Genomic DNA, 19,357 nt, shown 5'->3' with positions numbered 1-19,357 from the left:
CAAAGAGGAGAACTTGTGCTTTCTGCTTTGTAAATGTCAGTGCAAACAAGATGCCTTTCAGATTTTAATAATGTGCATTCTTCACTGTTGTGTAAAATGATTATTGTTTCAGGAAGGTGTGGATTAGTCATTGTTTTTAGTTTCAACTTGCAAATCTTTCCCACCCTTGCTTCGTCTGTTTAAAGCATAGTTGTACGATAACAGCCAAACAAAATACATGACACTGTGCTGGTTGGTAAGCACAAGCGAGTTTACAATAGTTTGCAATTCTCTCAATTTGTGCCACCCTACAACCTAATTAAGTAAGCTCTGCGGCTTGAACCCATCACTGTCTGCTCATAGAATCAAATCCATGCCCGGATTCTACAGTTTTCCTTTGCATAAAATAATGATGAATGAAATATCTGCCATGTTAAAGGGGGAGTTGTGAATTATAAAGAATAGTGCTGTATGGAGCATATTACTCTGTGACTTTCCTCTGTTGGAACGAGTTTCAATAAAACACACTGATTAATAATACATGTCCAATACTTGCTCAACTCCTTCAGGGTCAGCTATTATCCTGTCGTACTCGTGCAGCTTTGACTGCATCCTGCTGCAAAAGAACAGCCTTTTTATGTGATGATGTGCACTTGACAGAAGAAAATGTCTCACAGTTTTTATAAATGCATAGCAAATAGCGTAACAGGCACAGTTTTAAAATAAAATCAGAGGCGACTTGACATGATTACAGAGAACATAATTTCTGTGGACAATCCAAAAGAACATTTTCTTTCTTTTTTTAATTTAAGAGCTCAAGGGGGTCATAGAAAACATGAAAGAAGATATTTGATTAATCAGTACAATTGACTACAGAGTTTTTATTTATTGAGTTCTCCAAACAATGGTTGATACTTTTAAAGTGAAAAATGTATTGCTAAATGTTAAAAATATTGGACAATTAATGTAGTATTAAGGGAAAACAAGAGCTGTTTAAAATTGTGGTGGAAGACCTTGTATTAATTATCTTGAACACAAAAAATGCCTCTATAGTTTATGTCAGCCTTTGTTAGGTTGATGTTGGACATGGCTGACTGCTAACTTTTTTTTGTACAGTAGTTTTATTTCTGTTTTAATGTGAAATGTTTTATATTGGTAACTGCAAATAATGAATTTGATTTATTTTGTATTTGTATGTACTCCTTGTGCCGGTCCCAAGCCCGGATAAATGGTTGGGTTGCGCCAGAAAGGGCATCTGGCATAAGAAATCTCTGCCAAATCAAATTAGAGGATCAATAAACAAAGCAGGTGATCCGCTTTGGCGACCCCTTGAGAGGAGCGAAGCTTAAAGAACAACAAATTATGTGTCTTGAAAAATATAAACAACACATAACTAGTTTAAAAAAAAAAGGGCCTTATGTCCATGTAAATTCAGTGTGATTCTAAACTTCATTAGCTCTTTATTTTCACTTCCATCTGTTATGAAGTAGAATAAATCAACTTATCATTGCCTCAGCTCTTACCACTTTGTTTTCTGGTCTTGTTTTATAATGTATAATTTAATCTCGCTCCTGTTTTTCATTTAAAAAAAAAAAAAGGGTTATTTTTTTGGTCTCTCTAGGGGACACCACAGTGGATTAGCTGCTTTGTCAGTAATCGGCATGTTTGATTTAGCAGAAATTCTTTTAATGCGGGATATTAAGAAATGTACATTAATTAAAGAGCAGATTTGAGGTTATGTAAATAGCAGTGAACAAGAGCTTTATGCTGAATACCTGAAATAGAAATTAGACTAAATGTAATTGCCTTTATAGTCAAAAGATTTTACCTTTAAAGCTTCAATTTGGGACTTTTTGAGCATATAAATTATTGATAGTTAAACAAGGGTTTTGGACTAAGCCTTTTAGAGGGAGAGGAGCCTCATGGAAACTTTAAAAAAACAAAAAACAAACTTGTAGTCGCTTCAGGCTTTAGACCTAGATTCCATATTATACAGCACAGGGGGCACAGTATAGAGAACAAGTGTGTCATGCTGTTGGATCGTATTATGAATGGATGAATGAACAAATTATTATTTGGACAAATTAAAGAGTAAGCATTGTTAAAGGCAAGCGTCATATTACATATTAAATATTTGCAGCATCAAAACAAAATAACAAATCTTAACTAAAACATAAAAAAAAATTTATAATCCCATGAAAAGAACTGTGAACTTACTGAGCCCTAATCCTTTAATTAATTATGTCTTTAAAATTCAATGTTAGTCCGTCAAAACAGTCATTTTGAAGCTTTCCACTTTGGTCACCATAGTCATAAAACTATTCAAACTAATCATGAAACAAATACAAGAAAAGATTCAGAGTGACATGATATTCCATCATGTATCCAGTTAGTTGCGTCTGAACATTTTATTTTATTTTATTTAACCTATTTAATCATGTACAGTATTGTGCAAAAGTCTCAACCATTGGATTTGTTGTTTTGGCATTGCTACAATGACCATTTATAATTATTTTCCCAATGACTTCATTGACATACATCCAGAAAATACAGGAAACATGTATGCCATTTTAAAACAAGTGATATTTGGCGTCAATACGTTACAGTTGCTTGTTCTAAACTTTTATATTAGTGTGTGTGTGTGTGTGTACGCTTAATATTTACAAATCTCACACCTTAGCCCATGGTGTTTTTTGGTGTCTTCACCGTCCTGGCAAGCTTCATGCTTATATTAAAAATGTCCTTTAATATTTCTGCCCAAAACACTACTGAGTGGCAACATACACATATACAGCACCCACTTGTAAAAATGTGATCCCAGGTCATACCCAGAATGCATTTTTTTCCCACAGTAGAAGCAACTGTTCATTTCTATAAATGTTTTTCTGAAATCAATGGGAGTCTATTACATCAGGAATAGGAGCCTTGAGACTATGACTATATTGTAAAAGTGGGTTTACAGTCTTTTCCAGCAAAAGACAAAAATTACACCAGGGAAAGTTTTTAAAGGTCTCTGACTTTTAAAATGTCACCTGTAGTCTGTAGTTTTTCATTACCACTGTTTTTATCCTTATTATTATTGTACTTAAGAATTTACAGCCTTTGGCACTCGATTCAGGAAAGAGGATTTAGAGGAAATGTCATACAACCTCGCGGTGTACTAAAATATGTTAATGCAGTGTTTCTCGAAATGACTGGTGCAGAATCACCACAATGTGCAGAGTGTAAGAATTAGAGTTTCCCTTAGGCGTGTTATTCTGTCTTCTAGTCTCACACCCTTAATTATTTATATTACATTGACACACTGAATACTGAATGTAAGAAAGGTTATCACTCACAGAAATATATAGAATTCTGTTCAACAGAAGGTGTGAAGGTACAGTATGTGAGTCTGTAGATCATTTGTTGGTAAGTAAAAGGGTTTTGTTGCAAATTATTCTATAATGGCTATTATCAAAACAGTGTAGCTTCTCCCCCCACACACGGGCTTATGTTCTGATAGACATTAGCTTTTTCTTTCTACTGCACTTCAGTTACCTTTATGTTGTGTGACTGTCTGTTTACGTAGCATCCAGGAAACTTTGTTTGCTTTGTGTTCTGTTGGCGAATAATGCATTTTCATTATCAGACGATCAGATGTTTTTGAGAAGCCAAAACTGTGGTTGCGATGAATGTATAGTTTATAAATAAGTCCTTCTGAAAGTCCAGTTCATTTTTAACAGTAGAATCCACTTTTAAAACTTTTCATGGACCTGGTCTCCAGTGGTCTTGCTTTACTCACGCTGTGTGCTTCTTCTGCTTCGCCTGCTCAATTGTGTGCTGTGTGTGAATGTCCTCTGATAGGCTTCATCAACAATTTTAGAACATATTTCACAATTTTGTGAATGTAGCAGACGTTTGTTTAGATATAAAAGTTACAGTTTTAATGATGGTTAGAAACTTTATACTTCTTTATCTTCACTCACCAAACTCCTACTGTTTCTGCTGCTGCCACAAAGATCATATGAAAGCTTGTTTTGGTCTTTGATTTAATTTTTGCTCTTGTCATTTGATTAATAGCTTTTGTTGCCAATTTTGTTTGATAAGATGTATAATTTTGCAGTTCTATCATTCCTATGCAGCCTACATTCAATCATTTTACAAGTGTCCCACAATCTAGCTGTGGATATTTCATTTCTTAAAGTATAAACAAGTGTAGGAAGATGCCAGAATCTGATCCCAGACACACATACCACAATTACTTGAATAGTGAACCAGGGGTTTTATGGGAGGGAACAAAATCAATACTGTTTTACTCCAAATATAGAAATAACAATGTGAAACCTTTCTCTTTTAGGGGAACAGTGGAGGCACGCTTTGTCTATGTCTTCGTTTTGGGCATCCTCTTCACGGGCACCAAAGACCTGCTGCGATCCCAGATTATCACGGCAGATGCCAAACTGAAGAGCAGAGGATTGTGGGAGATTTACAGCGGCTTGGTCTTGCTGGTTTCCCTGTTGTTTCGTGCCCACAACCTGCCCGTGCTGTGCGGCTGCCTGCTGATCCAGGCGCTCATGGCTCAGTTTATCTGGAAGAAGCTCCACTATGATGCAGCTCAGACCACCATCATGCACTACTGGTTTGGTCAGGCCTTCTTTTACCTTCAGGTAAAGCACAGTGATGATGTCAGTAGTTGTGTACAGGTAAACTATCACTGTCTGTTCTGTAAAATGTTTTGCAGAGGAGGGGGTTTTAGAGTAATTTAACAAAAGTCTGAAAAGCAGAGTTTTTCTTTATCCTTTGGTTAAAAGTTTAAAATCAGTTTCACCTCCTGATCACACACAGCACAGACACACTATGATTGGAAGTGCAGTCTTTGCACACTATGGAGTTGTTCACATTAAAATATGCCTGGAAGAAACCAGAGTTGTTTTTAACCAAGGCTCATGGGGGTTATGATCCTGTCACATCTGCTGTTACAAAGCAACCAAACCTGGGAGGCGTTGAGATGACTGCGAAGTTCATGCAGGCTCACTGAATTAATGAAAACCTTCATGTTAACTAAGAAAAAAATCAAAACAAAGACAGTAATCAGCACCACATTTCCTTAAGCAGCTTTGCTGCTCGATGTGTCGGTCAAAAGTAATTGAAAAAATATTGCCATGCCTATGTGCATCCTCTCCTCTGATTCATTCAGGAGCTTTGTTGCTTTAGAAAACCCTAACCCACACAAAAACAGCTGAAAATCAGCTAATTGGTTTAATATAGAATCTGTATCTGAATTGTGATTATAATCAAAGTTATTGTATCATATCCGTTATATATCTCTAGATAAATAATAATGACAGCAAATCAACTGGGGTCGTGTGACTGGAAAGCTGCCTGGTGTGTCCAGCACTGAGGTTTGCTTGAAAATGGCGTTTAACCCCATGATTAAGACTTCAGCAAAGTAGTAAAAGAGTCACAGCGTGATTCCTATATGGTCTTATTTATGTCTCCTTTTTCTTGGTTGGTTCAATCTGGTGTATGTGCTCTTCCAAAACCACCAAACTTTCAGCTGATAAAAGTGTGGCATCCATTTGAGCTGCTGTATAAAAATGGCAGTGTAAGATGTTAAAGAATGTTCTTGCCTAAAGTGCATATTCTAAGGCTACACGAGAATATGAAAACCAAACTTTTTATTTGATTTTAAATCAATTCTACACTTATACAAACATACTTATGCATAATGTATTTCATATCCGCCAGTAAACCCTCCTAAACTTTACACACTGGGCTTTTAAATCTCTTTTTTAAAATTAAGCTTGACAGTAATCTGGATGAGTAAAACTGTCCTAGCTGTAAAGCCATCATATAAATCTTCGTATTAAAAATTGATTATCAGCAATTGCCAATTTTCAAATTACAATTGTTTCAAAAACTACAGTCCCCAGCCAGAGGCACAGAGGCAGAGCCAAACTCTTCAACAGAACGACCTAGGAGAACGTTTTCCAGGCTGATTGTAAGAGACATCTAATTTAACGCTAGAACACAGAGTGTGGCCACATTTAGGAAAGCCATCGTCACTGATAATACTGTAATCAGGGACATAGAAAGTCTTTGTTTAAATGACATTACTCGGCAGTGGCATGAAGGTAATGAAGAGCTGTGAACGTTCCTCAAAGGCAGATAAATGAAGTATGATTTTACCTTCACCCAAGGTAGATATTTGCTGATCAGCTGTGTACAGTTGTCAACACTGAGCTTCCACATCACTAACAGTTTAATAACCCTCATCACCTTTGTGTCGTTAATACTGTGATGGGCTCTGGAAATGGGAATAGACTGCCACCAGACAATTTTGAGTCTAACCGCCTGGCCATGTAATTACAGTCCTTAGAGTAATAAAGTTCTCAACAAAGCTGTAACCATAATGGATCTGCAAAGCTGTGACATCATCTCTTTAAATGTGCTGCTGTAAAACAAAAACTGCTGTGCATAGAACAGTCAACAGAATTAAAAATGAAGTTCTAATCAGCGAGAACAATTGGACCAGATCTGGGAACAAACACTCAAAAAGCACTCTTTGTGTTGATGTTACAAAGAGTTAAAGGTGATATACAGTGTGTAAAATATGTACAAAAACACCCTTTACTATGTAACAGTTTAGTAACAGTGAAGTGAAGTAGTTTTTGCTGAAGCCAGTATTTCAATTTGACACATTTCTTCAATCTCAGGTGACATATGGTGGTGATTTTGTGACTTAATTACATTTCTTAGATACAGAGGATTTTGGCTTCCTGCATTTGGCATAGGGTGATGGACAGATCACCCTGTGCTGCAATGGCTTTTCTCTGGATTTATTTCTGCCCAAAAACCAGATGGTCTTTAAAGCAACAAGAAGCTGTTTATTTCTTTCAGAAATTAGACAGGTTGTGCAACTGTTCCACCTGAAAGAAATTTAATTCCAACTCAACCGTGTGCAGAAAATATAAATCCTCTCAAGGGTAGAGGTGTTCAAGCACAGAACTGAAAGGTGGGCTGTCATTTGATAAATCTGACAAATTAAGTCATCGTCCATGTTCCAGCACATGTTTTTTTTTTTATCACAAACCTGCCCAGTATTCTGCTCACACAAATTACAGACATCAGCACTCAGACTTACACCAAAACAGATGTGTGTCTGGAGTTATCAGTTCTCCATACTTTCTCTGAGGAGAACATGCACTTTAGCAAAGAGCTGTAATTGACCAACCTCCCTCTCTGACAGTTGTTATAATGATGATCAATTTTGTCTGAAATTTGTGCATAAAATATAACCCTGCTCTCCTGGTTTTTCATGAGTGCTACCATGTATTTCTCAGCGGTGACTTCAGAGGGCAGCTGATCTTCACTGTGTTAACACGAGCGTCCTCTGTGATCAGAGTTGGGTGTGCATAGAAGAGACATAAACCGTTACTTGTTGTGTTGCTGCTCCTGGATCATTTTTGCATTCCCATTTAACACGAAAGCCATCCTTGCGCTTTGCTGATTCCCCAAGGTTCATTCTTTTCCTCCTTTGTGCATGCATGCACAGGGTTTAAATGCAACAGCCAAGCAATTAGAATTAATCAAAAATGTGATTATTATTATGAATTATTCCCAAAGAAATTGAATGTGTCAAGTAAACCACTTGTAAAATGAAATACTAATGAACTCATCGGAGATTAGCAGGAAAAGATCATAATATGCCACCAAGAATCGGTTTAAACTCCAGAGCAGCACATATTACTCTGTCTGAGAATTAGACGAGTAATTAGACTGCCTCATGTGTGTAAAGCTGCAGTGCATCACTTTTTGTTGTTGTGATCATTCTGCCTTTGATTGGTCTTTGCGAACAGAAATGATGTAACATTATTTGTATGCTGCCTTCATATCTGATTACCAGTCTCTGTCAAGCAATACTATCAGACCTGACTGATGAAGCATTTGTGGGTATACAGTGTTGGGGAGTTTTTGCTCACGAGAACAGTGAAGAAGGCCCTGGAGTCTGTGATGTGTTAAGTTTAAGGAATTTATTTGAGTATAATTGGCGAAGGCAACATCAAGACAGGCATGCAAACGGCCTGATGCTGCCTCCAATATTGAAGAACAGTTCCCAAGATGACACACACAATCTTCTGTCTAATGACCTTAACATTATTTCATCAATAAGGCAGTGCATGAATGTCGCTTGGCAACATGAAATCAAAACTCTGCTACTCTGTGAATCACAGAGAGGCATGTGGAGCTGGTAGGTTTAATCCACATTGTGTGAGCTCATTATTGTCTGAATATATATTCATATAAGTTTAGCTTTAAATATTGTTCCCTTTAAAGAAGCAATAATGACACATGCAGTGTGCAACTGTGTAGAAAAATATTTGTGATATTAGCACATTTTGTTGGTTCAAGTTTTGAACCAATGTGTGTTTTTCTTATATGAATATCTCCACCTACACATAACATTCTATATTGTGGATCTAAATCCTGGTAGCACTGCGGTGATAAAACTCTAACGTTTGAAATGAGATTTCTGAACAAGAAAGAGTAAAATCTTCAGGCATATTTGTCCAGAATCGCTGGAAATGTGAAACAAAAACCATATGGCACATTAAAAAAAATGCACACAACCCAAAACCTTGGTGTCATGCTGAGTTCAACTCCAGACAGAAAGCTGTGTGTGCGTCTCTGGTCAGGGACTGGAAAACACAAACAACTGTGTCGCTGGGATTGAGTTGCCAGAAGCTCAAAGTAATGATGATAAAGCAAAGGAGCAGCCTTTAGAGCTTTGAAATGCTTACAAAGCTTTGCCCACGGATCTTTGTGTATTCTTTTGTCGGCATACAGGGTAAGTTACCCCTGCGCCCTTGGCAATGCTAAAATAAGATTTCTTTGTGCTTCTGCAGGGCAACTCCAACAACATTGCCACCATTGATATTTCAGTGGGCTTCATTGGTCTGGAAAGTTATGTAGAAGCACCTGCCGTCTTCTTAACGGCCCTCAACACTTACACAGGGCCCCTGCTCTGGGCGTGTCACCTGGTCTGCTACCTCAGCTCAGAGAGAGACAGGTAAGTCAGTTTAAAAGTCACCCTGTATATTTACAATATTGTAATATTTAATGGTGTGATACTGTATACATTTGTTGATGCCCTGATGATGTTTTTGTGTTTATAATCCTCCGACCACGAGTTAACAGCAGGCTTTCAACCATTTGACTCTCTCCTCCTAACCCTAACCCTCTCCTTTCACTTCTCTCACTAGAAAAGAAAATGTTATTGTTTGTGTGTGTATCAATGTCATTTCTACTATAAAAGTTATGGTATTTAATTGACACATGAGCAGAGAAATTACAATAGTAATTGTTCAAACAGCTTTGATCATTCTAAGTAGGGGTCGGACTACACGGACACTTCAGTTTTATGAAGACATTGCAACAATACATGGATGGATGGATGGGTGGGTGAATGGGTATGGGTATAATAAATACCTCTAAGTACCAATCCAATTTATGTGATTTACAAAAAGCACATTTGCAAGATAGCTGGGGAAATTGATTTAAAGGTTCTACTCTATTCTTATTCAGTAGTAAACCATCTGTGGCAGCAGATCCACTCCGCATCATCACGGACAGAATTCGGAGTGTTGGTTTCATCTGTTTTGACTATACTCTCTGGTGAAACGCCACAGTGTTATTATGATGCTGTGATTAAAACTGATATCAGTATAATATTTTTGCAAAAATCTGTGCTCCTGCTTATATAAATGACATTGTAATACTATCATTCAAAATTTTACTGACTGAGTCACCTCCCTCCCTTGACCCCCACCTCAACTCAACTCTGTCCCCCATTTTTCCCTTTCACCCCAACCAGCCAAAGCACATGCTGCACTGAGTCTGGTTCTGTCAGAGATTTCTTCCTTTTTTTCTCTCCACTGACATATAGTGCATGCTCATTGTCTTTAGCTGTTGGGTTTTCTCTTCTTTCTCCATAATATTGTAAGGTCTCTGCCTCACTATGTAAAATGTCTTGAGATAATAATAAACAACACAAAGAGACATACAACCATTCACTCACTTTCACACCTACGGGCAATTCAGAGGGTTCAATTAACCTTTGCATGTGTTTTGACTGTGGGAAGACACTGGAACACCCGGAGAAAACCCACACATACACAGGGAGAACATTCAAACTCCATGCAAAAAGGCCCTTGTTGTAATTTGGCTCTAAACAAATAAGATTTGATTTGATTTGATTTTGAGGTGCACAAAAATTTGCAGGGTATCAGAGATGCATGTAAACAGCTTAACCTGCGTAAGACTTTGACTGGAGAAAGGCCGGTAGCAGGGCTGGGTGAACGAAGCCATTCATTACAGCTTCCCCTCAGCATGACGCCTTCACAGCACTGAGTGATGAGGTCAGTGGCTGGGCAGCAGCTGTCCTGCTGACAGAACCTTAACTAAAATGTTCTTATAATGGAGACAAAGGGTAATGTTTGTATGAAAGGGGTTTGTTTTACCTGCCTGTTATATAAATGAAAATAACACACATTCAAGGATTTATCTAAGGCTGCAGCAGAGTGATATACAGGACAGTCACTACTCTGCTACTAACAAAGTGTTAGTTCCTGATACAAATTGACTGTAGAGGGTATATATATCATACTTGATTCAGAATCCCACTTTTGAATATGATGTGTCTATGATCAAAATATTTTTCTAATAGTGAAACTGTTGCATTGTAAACAGCAGAAACTGGGAATGTTTAAGTTTATCTATCTGACATTTTGGTCCAGAACGGCTCCTGGCTGACCAAATTAATAATAACAAATTAAAAGAAAAAATAAAAGAAACATTTGTGTGAGACCAAGCACCTGACCGTGAAATTGTTACCCTCATCACACCACAAATGTTCCACTTTCACTTTGTAATCCTAAAATTAAAAGATTTCACGGCCCCAGGATGATCAGAACCCACAGAGGCCTCACCCTCTCCTTTGTGTACTGAAGACTAGAGTTTAATATTAATATTTTAAACCAGAAGTAACCATATTAGAAGAGCAGAGATTGGGCCTGACTGAGAACTCATCTGCTGCATGTCCATTTACACCTGCAACAATGCCAAGTGTACAGTACTAGCTGTCAATCATAATGTGTCCATTGACTCTAAATGGTACCATATTTAACAACACAACATGGATAGCATGATGTAGTGATGAAGAACTACAACTACGGACCGAGACCAGTTTCCCCTTAAGAAAATGTTGACAGGCTTTATAATTTCAGAGTACAGTAGGGTAATTTTCTCTTAGACTTGCTTACAAAGCAGTGGAGTGAAGAATACAGGTTTCAGACACTTCCACATTGGCTTCATTTTATGGCCCCTGGAGGCTATGTCTACTTTTATATGCAGTCTATGCTTATAACTACATTCCTGTAGTGCCGTACCCATTGGATGAAGGCATTTTTTTGGGTAACAAATGATAAGAATTCTGACATCATCGCTGCACCGCGACCTCAGTTTCTTCACTTCCAAAGGAGAATGGCTTTACAGGAGACCAGTGTGATATGTTGTGTATTTCATGGGCATTAGTTGGAAGTTGCTGCCTGAAGTGTTACTTTTGAAAAAAATAAATAATAATTCAGATGCAGCACAAGTGCTGATCAATTTCACACGTGAACCTGAAGTGCAACAACAACAACAATGCAGGCAGGCGGTAAATCGCATTTAGAGCAACAGGACGATTGATCTGCCCACAAACAGCTACTAATGGAAGGTGATGTTGGTGCTTGGCTGACTTTGCTACATTCAATGTGGCTTCTACTCTCTATTCTATAACTTCATCACTGTTCTCTCCAACCGTTTGATATTGTTTTTCCTTAGTCTTAGTCTGATTCAGATTAACAGCCCGTTTAATCCATTTTGTGAAGACAGTGTAGCACTGGACACATCTTTCACTGCTGACATACTTCACAGCGTGGTGCTTTCTGCAGAAGCCCCACCTTTAATATGCACGTGCAGACTCTGTGACAAATAAAAGTCTAAAATAGTCTCTCACAGAAGTACAGTAGCTCATTTTAAATTCACTCTGCACCATCCGCAGCTCACCTAAAACGCAAATGCTGGAAATGGGCTTTGATCAATAGCTATTCAACGGGCTTCCCTCAACACTGTCATACTCCACTTAAAGTAGCACCATGATTTGAAGAGAGTGTGTTCATTGAATTTGTCCACATGATGACTGAAGATCTTCAAGGCAGGCTAATCATTATGCCTCTAACGTCACAGATTCAGACTTTAATACAAGCGAAAACAGTGATATGCAGGTTACGCTATTTATACATGGACATGATTTACATGCAGCTGTGTTGGTGCTTTGAAAGCACTTTTGTTGAGAGCAGAGAAAAGGTGGAGATGATGACAGACTGTTGATCTTTTGTGCGTCTTTGTGAGCTTGACACTGTGACAGTGTGTTTGAAATATAATGTTCTGTAGGACACTGCGTCACTGCGACTTTTTTTTCTCCCTCACATTTAACAGTTCATAAAGACCAAAAGTTTTTTTCTTTTCTTTGAACTCTTTTCTTACAGCTGGCTCTTACCACACACTGGATAAGTGACATCAAGCTATAATCAAGCTAATCTTCTCTGTCGTCTCATCCATCTATAATTTATCAGTGTGAATTTGAGAAGATGTGGCACATGCTCCTTTGCAGAGACACTGTAGAAGTCACGAGCAGGATGTTGGAGACTGACGGTGTAGCCCAGCAGAGAGGCTGCACATGAATGTTTCAATGTCTCTGTGAGGTAGAACACAGAATTAATCTTCAACTGTGTTAAACACCACGGCTTTGTGGCAGTAGCATCATCTTAAAATCTGAACTTAATCTGACTTTACAGCCTTTGATGGGATTATGGAACAGAAATAAAAAGTGGACGTAGTCTTCTGCTTGCAAAATAAACTGCAACCAGTCTCCTATTGGACAATACAACTATTTACATACAACACTGGACTCAGCTCCTCGCAACCCTCATGTGGAGGATAAAGCGGTAGACACAGAATGAATGGTTTGTCAGGACCGGTAGTCCTCATGGAGACCAAAACCTGATCCTAATGACTCGGAACCTCATTTCTGAAGAATTGGTTATGTTTATGTGGTTAGTTTAAGGTTAGAGTTAGATATTATGGTTGAATTAATGGACGCCAATGCAGTGTCCCAGGAAGACTAGCTGCATGGAACTGTGTGTGTGTGTGTGTGTGTGTGTGTGTGTGTGTGTGTGTGGTAATGGGCCATTGGTTGAAATTCCACCTCTTAGCTGAACAACATCCCACGTCTCCTACATCAGTGTGTTTTCTTCTCTTGTCTCGGGAGAAGGTTTAAAGTTCCTCCCCCTCAGCTGGGATTCTGCCTGTTTGAGTGAACAACCTCCCTCTGGGTCTTGCAAAGTGCACACACACTGTTAATGTAGCTGCACGTGTTTGTTTGTTTTTTTTGTTTTTTTTTTACATCGTCATCTCCTAATCTCCTCTCTGCATCCCTCCACCCATCATACAGGGTTTTTTGAAAGTCATTTACCAGTTTATCAGAATTTGCCAGCAATCTATATTGTTGTGATCAGGTAATAGGATCAGTCTCTTCTTCTGGGTGCATGTGGGAAGTAAAAGATGCAGGATGAGAGAAATTGTATCCTTATAAAGGAATAATCAGACACGATCAGCAGTTCTACTGAATCATCCCATATCGTTTATAAACATAAATCAGCCTGGACTGACCTTGGCTCCCTTATAAATTTTTCTGTTACTGTGTTGGACGTTTTCCTTTTATTTACAACCCAGTTGCTTGTGTTGTCCCCTGCTGTGACTTCCTCCTCTCTGATGAGTCTTTTTCTTCTCTGCAGGAGCCCGGTTGCAGTCGGCCATGGTTGCTACTGTTTGGCCCTGCTGAGGTCTGTGCCAGCAGCAGCCTACATTGTGCTGGTAACTGTTCTACGTTACCATCTCTTCATATGGAGCGTCTTCTCACCCAAATTACTGTACGAGTCCGTGCACCTGCTGCTGACTGCAGGGGTCTGTCTCTTTTTCAACACGATGGAGCAAAGCCACAGCTCCGGTACGTCTTAGGCAGCCAAAGACGCAGATCCCCCCCCCCCTGTTAATGACAAAAAGGTCAAACACAGTCTCATCCTTTTGTGTGTATGAAATCCTCATAAAGACTGACACTCACCGCTGCATGTTTCCCCTCACTCTGTGCTCTGATCTGTTCACAGTATGAGACCACACACCTGAAAGACAAATACTAAATACATTGAGAATGGACTTACAATTTATTTCATATTTAATCACAAGGGGGAACCAGTTTGTTCTTTTGAAAGACACTAACTTTTTTACTTGTACAAACAGTATATTGCTCTACCTCAGGGACTGCTACGCAGAGTCTGATGTTATGGCTTCACGCCTAATTTGATGACTAATGTGTGTCAGTGGAAACAAATATCATGTTGACTGGAGTGTACAGTAAATGCATTGGTTCTTTTAAGGGTAAATTATTGATAAGAAAATGGTTGTTGCTATAAATATTATGTTTGATTGTAGAAAAAGTCGATCAGTTTATGTGATTATTGGTAATTATGTCAAAACAACTGATGAAAATTGATTAAAAAAAAAAAAAAGATTTCCACTGCAATGACTCATGTTGGCAGCAGCAGCAGCAGGCATGTATTTGTGGACTGTATGTTTTAGCAGAAGTAATGATATTTAAGAGGTTTCCTGAATTCATCATAAACCTGCTCCTCTAAGCTCAACCTGCAGAAGTGATGAAATTTACTAGGGTCTTTGAAAGCATCTCGTTAGCTGCTCTTCTAAACTTGCTCGGTAAAGTTTGTTTACAGAAAGAACACGCTGCTAGATTTGAAAGAGTCGAGCACAACCTGACATAACACATGTACGAATGTTAGTCCGTGCTTCTACTGCATGTGCAGCTTGAGTTAGACTAGAGTTACTAGAGGCCGATACGCTAAAGAAGCCGACAACAGTGACAAAAACATGGCAATATTTAGGACAGTACATTTTTGGGACTGACGAGATGACAAACTCTGTCACGCTCTGTCAGCTTGAAGAGTTTGACATTTTAAAGTTAATGGATGGTAGGAAGACTCAGAATGCCGCCTGACGTTCTAACAACCACACACTAAGAAGTTGAAATGGGTTTTTTCCGTTCTCTAGCGGAGCGGAGGTGGACACACTTCAGTCAATAAATCAATTCCTCACTTGTACTTCTTTACAGGGACAAGAACAATAGTCCAAATTGAACGGCATAGTGGAGCCACAACCGCAGCTCGACTCGACTGTGCATGAGAATGTAGTGAGAGTGTGGAATAGCCAACTTGAAAGTTATTTCACAGTCTAGCACCGCGTTGTATTTTCATATTCTTTTCATACTCGTGTCACATGAACGACGGAGATAATGAAATTGGAGTTCAATATTCAGGGGATAATTCTGTCAAATATTTGAACAGCATTTTTGATTGAAATGCTTTCCTTTTTCTGTGCCCTGGTATCGTGCCTGCTGGCTCTTTGCTCGACTGAGACACTAGAATAGAACATAGCTGTTAATTCTCCTCTTGTAACAGGTCATTGTGTGCAGGGGTAAAAGACCTGTTGACTAATCATAGAGATTTATCTTTTCAAAAACCAGTCTGCACAGCCTGTACCTGCCCACTCAGACCAGCAATTACCTGATGGCTCATGTTTTAGGTATTCTCATATCAGATGAGCAGTTTTATAGTTTTCAAGGTGTCAAATTAAGCAGATGTATCTCTATTAATCCCCATGTTTACCTTATTCATTCATAATAACATTTGAAGTTAACAATCTCGTACCAATATGTATAACATTTGTGTTTCTCTAAGCATGGAAGCGAGCTGAGAGAATGCTCATGCGATAAATTGCGGCCCATGTTGTGCAGCTCCAATTTAAATTGTATTAATTCAGTAGCAGTTTTAGTGTCTTAGCAAATATTCCTACGTCTCACAGTGTCACCTAGAGACCCATTAAGACACTTTGTTCCCCTGTAACCTGTTGTTTTTTTTTATATCAATGAGGATTTAGCTGTGGCTTTATCAGACAGGCATTATGTTGGACACACTTGAGGAAACTGGCATATTTATAAAAGAATCTGTTACTAAGACTAAATATGCTCCATATATATGCAGTATGTCTCCTTCTTATGCCTAATTCTACTATGACAACTAAGTAGAAATTCGGAAATACTGATCAGCGTCATACCTTTAAGGACAGTTTCTGTTTTGTTTTGTTATTTCCCGTCATTGTTCAGTGTGAGACAGGGTTTGAAAACAAAAGAAAAGCTAAACTTTTGCTACTTGGATGACCTGAAGGTTCTTCTAAAGGCACACTGTTCTTTTATTTTATTCCTTTTCCTTATCCAGCCGAATCCTCCAGTATATACATTACAATTTCAAATGTGCAAGTCATATAACATCCCGGGTTTGGCACTGCACTGCACTGCAGACTTATGAAGTTCCCCCAACTTCTACTCAATCTGCTCCTTCAATATATGAGAAAACTACCAAAGTAAAGTTGGAAAGCTGGCTACCATCCAAAGTAATAAGGAGTATGGAGCCAGCACAGCAAACAGTGTGTTGCCGTCCAAGTACTTACGCAGCTCACTGTATTAATACGGTGTGTCACTGACGGCTTGGACATCGGAACTTTTTAATGTCATTAACTGGGCGCTTCTGTAGCGTCAGTTCATCATATCTGTTCAGCACTACAGCTTCCTGTTTTGGCTGTTCTTTTGCAGCCGTGATGTCAGTTAACAGCCACTCCAGGGTTCCCTCGCTGATTAGAACGTGACTGTTCTCGCATCACTTACCATTGGACCATTGGAGGTGCAGTGATGAAGCTACGGTGTACAAGTGAAGTGAATCATGAGCTCCCGCCTCCGACACTTGTCACTCACCTTGATGAGCTGTCTGCCTTGAAATGGTTACTCGCCTACGGCTAAGATCACTGACCCCTCCCCATGTCGCCACAGGCGGCAGAGACACAGACGGCCAAGCAGAGAAAGGAGAAAACAAACAGCAGGGCTAATGCTCACTGTGGTATTGAGTAGTTTTTGTCTTATTCAAGACGAGCTTCACTCTGTATTTTGCTGCTGCTGCTGTTGCCGTGTGAGTCACCTTGACGTAGACGAGGACGGCAACGCCGACTACACCCACGGAAAATGGAATTTGAATTTGCTGAGCAACATTGAAAAAGTCAGGAAAACAAGAGGATTTACATTTGAATAGACGAGGTCACTGATAGACGTCCGCGGCATGTGGATCACAGTGTGTGTGCTGGTTTGCATCAGAAGCAGCAGAAATTAAGCTTTGAGGTGTCCAAGCACAAAGACACACGAGTCCTTCAGAGAAGGGGAGGCATGCTGTGCTCAGCCTTTTCTCTCTGAAAGTTGAATATGGAGTCTGACACTCGGATCATGAGGAAGATAAAACTCTATGTCGAGAATTATTCAGTCTGTGTTCATTGTGTTTGGTATCACTTGTCTCACAAACGTCACATCACAAATTCTGCCCTATTGATTCAAACCAACCATTTTTGCTTTTCTAAAGAGACCCACAAGACACTGTGTGATTAGAGAATGTCATAAAACGGCTGAGTCAGTCAGAATAAAGCTGCAGGAAATCTATTTCTATAGCCAAAAACATTGTAGGTCGTCCATTTAAAAGATGGGAGTATGTAATTAAGAAGTGGTGGCTGGAGCACAGTCAGTGAAATGTCCTTTTTTACAAGTTGAGTTAATGTTTTCCAAACATCATGTTTCCTCTGTGAGAGGTGTCTGTGTTGTGCAAGAGCTGTTTCAAAAGCTGTTTCCCCCAAATCTGATGGGACCGCCCTTTCTGTGTGAAATCATTCCTCTGTATCCAAACATCCAACAGTCCGTGAAACAGATCAGAATAGTTTCTGTCTCCACATGACTCAGAGTCAAGTGGATTTGGTTTGTTTTGTTTTTTTTGCTACTTCATGTACAGTAAATAGACATTAACAGTTATCACAACATCACTACTGTTTTCTGTTGTTCAAACAAACCTCTGTATCAAAACAATTGTTGTTTCCTTTATTTTGAAAAATGCCTGATTGATGCAAACCAATTATTTAAGTTTCTTGAATGTGTTTGTTTTTCCTATTGTTGTTTTTATGTAGTTTATATTAACCTCTGTAATGTGTGTGCATTGATTTTGCCTGTTTGTCTCATATTGTATGTGTTGCACTTTTCCTGTTTTCTGTGTTTTCAAATTGAGTTTGGGAGTTTTTGGGGTTTTTCAGTAAAACAGATTTCTCTTTTTTTGAAGATCATGAATTATTGATGTTTCTGTAAATGAAATAAATTATTGACTCTGTTCAACAGTTAAATGTTGGTGTATTTTATCAACTGTAAAGATTATAATAAGAAATACTTTGCTTTTAAACCTGACTGTAAATCTGTATATCACAGAACATAATCTACTTCCACATTGTTTGACTTCTCTTGCAGTAATTTAAAGTTATGTATAAAGTATATGATATTAAGGGATTGTTTATACAATAGGCAGACATTTAGAAAAAAGAAAAATGACAGGTATATAAAATACAGAATTCCCTTTCACACACTCCTGACTTACAACAAGGCAGAGCCATTGTTAATGTTATCATGTAACCATAGTACGATAGTTTGCTGGATTATGTGGGGAAGACAACCAGGCGTAAGAAGTCTCACTAGATTTATAACGTCAATAAACATTTTTCCTGAGGAGTTTTCGGTCTAAATCTTTAGTTTCAGGCCTTCAGTCGAATATTATATCAATTTTGTTCCAGTTTTGAGGAAAATAGAAAATAAACATGGCACATATGAGCAGACACCCGTGTGATTTGCAGCTGGTATCGTTGAATCGGTGCCAGTCCAATCACTAAACTTGAGGCTTCAAATCATGGCCTGTATGTCCAGATTGCAGCTGCTTGACACACTTTGTTTACACAGCCATCGCTCAGAAACCGTAAAAGAAATACATGTGTTTCTAGTTTGACATCTCATGTTCTAAACATCGGCTACAAAGAAGAAGAGCACTCTGTTTTTACAAAGACATATTAATGTTATAATGTCGCACATAGAGTCTTTAAAACTGTGACTGAGTTTGGGTTGAGACCGCGTGTCTCTGGAGGAATTGATGACATATGATAAACTTCTCACTGGAGATTCTCCTGTCAAAGTTTCCATCTGACTTTAGTAATGAAACCATCTGTGACCGTGCACCCAGTGTGTCTCCACACACACACACACACACACACACACACACACACAGAGGTGGGAGGATGATAATTTAGTAATCAGCCTTGTATCTGC

General features: G+C 38.7%; 1 protein-coding gene across 1 annotated transcript in view; it reads left to right on the top strand.

Moving 5' to 3' along the window:
• The window catches only part of pigg (phosphatidylinositol glycan anchor biosynthesis class G), a 55,581-nt gene extending 40,095 nt beyond the window's left edge, over positions 1-15,486 (top strand). Inside the window, exons 11-13 of the mRNA XM_058650149.1 lie at positions 4,316-4,625; positions 8,865-9,028; positions 13,857-15,486. Coding sequence (XP_058506132.1) covers positions 4,316-4,625; positions 8,865-9,028; positions 13,857-14,079 — 697 coding nt within the window. The 3' untranslated portion in view covers positions 14,080-15,486. The remainder of the gene's footprint in view (positions 1-4,315; positions 4,626-8,864; positions 9,029-13,856) is intronic.
• Positions 15,487-19,357: the final 3,871 nt, after the last annotated feature.

The sequence above is a fragment of the Solea solea genome, chromosome 14 (assembly GCF_958295425.1).
Source record: "Solea solea chromosome 14, fSolSol10.1, whole genome shotgun sequence".
Taxonomy (NCBI): Eukaryota; Metazoa; Chordata; class Actinopteri; order Pleuronectiformes; family Soleidae; genus Solea; species Solea solea.
This window is presented reverse-complemented; position numbering and strand designations above follow the sequence as displayed.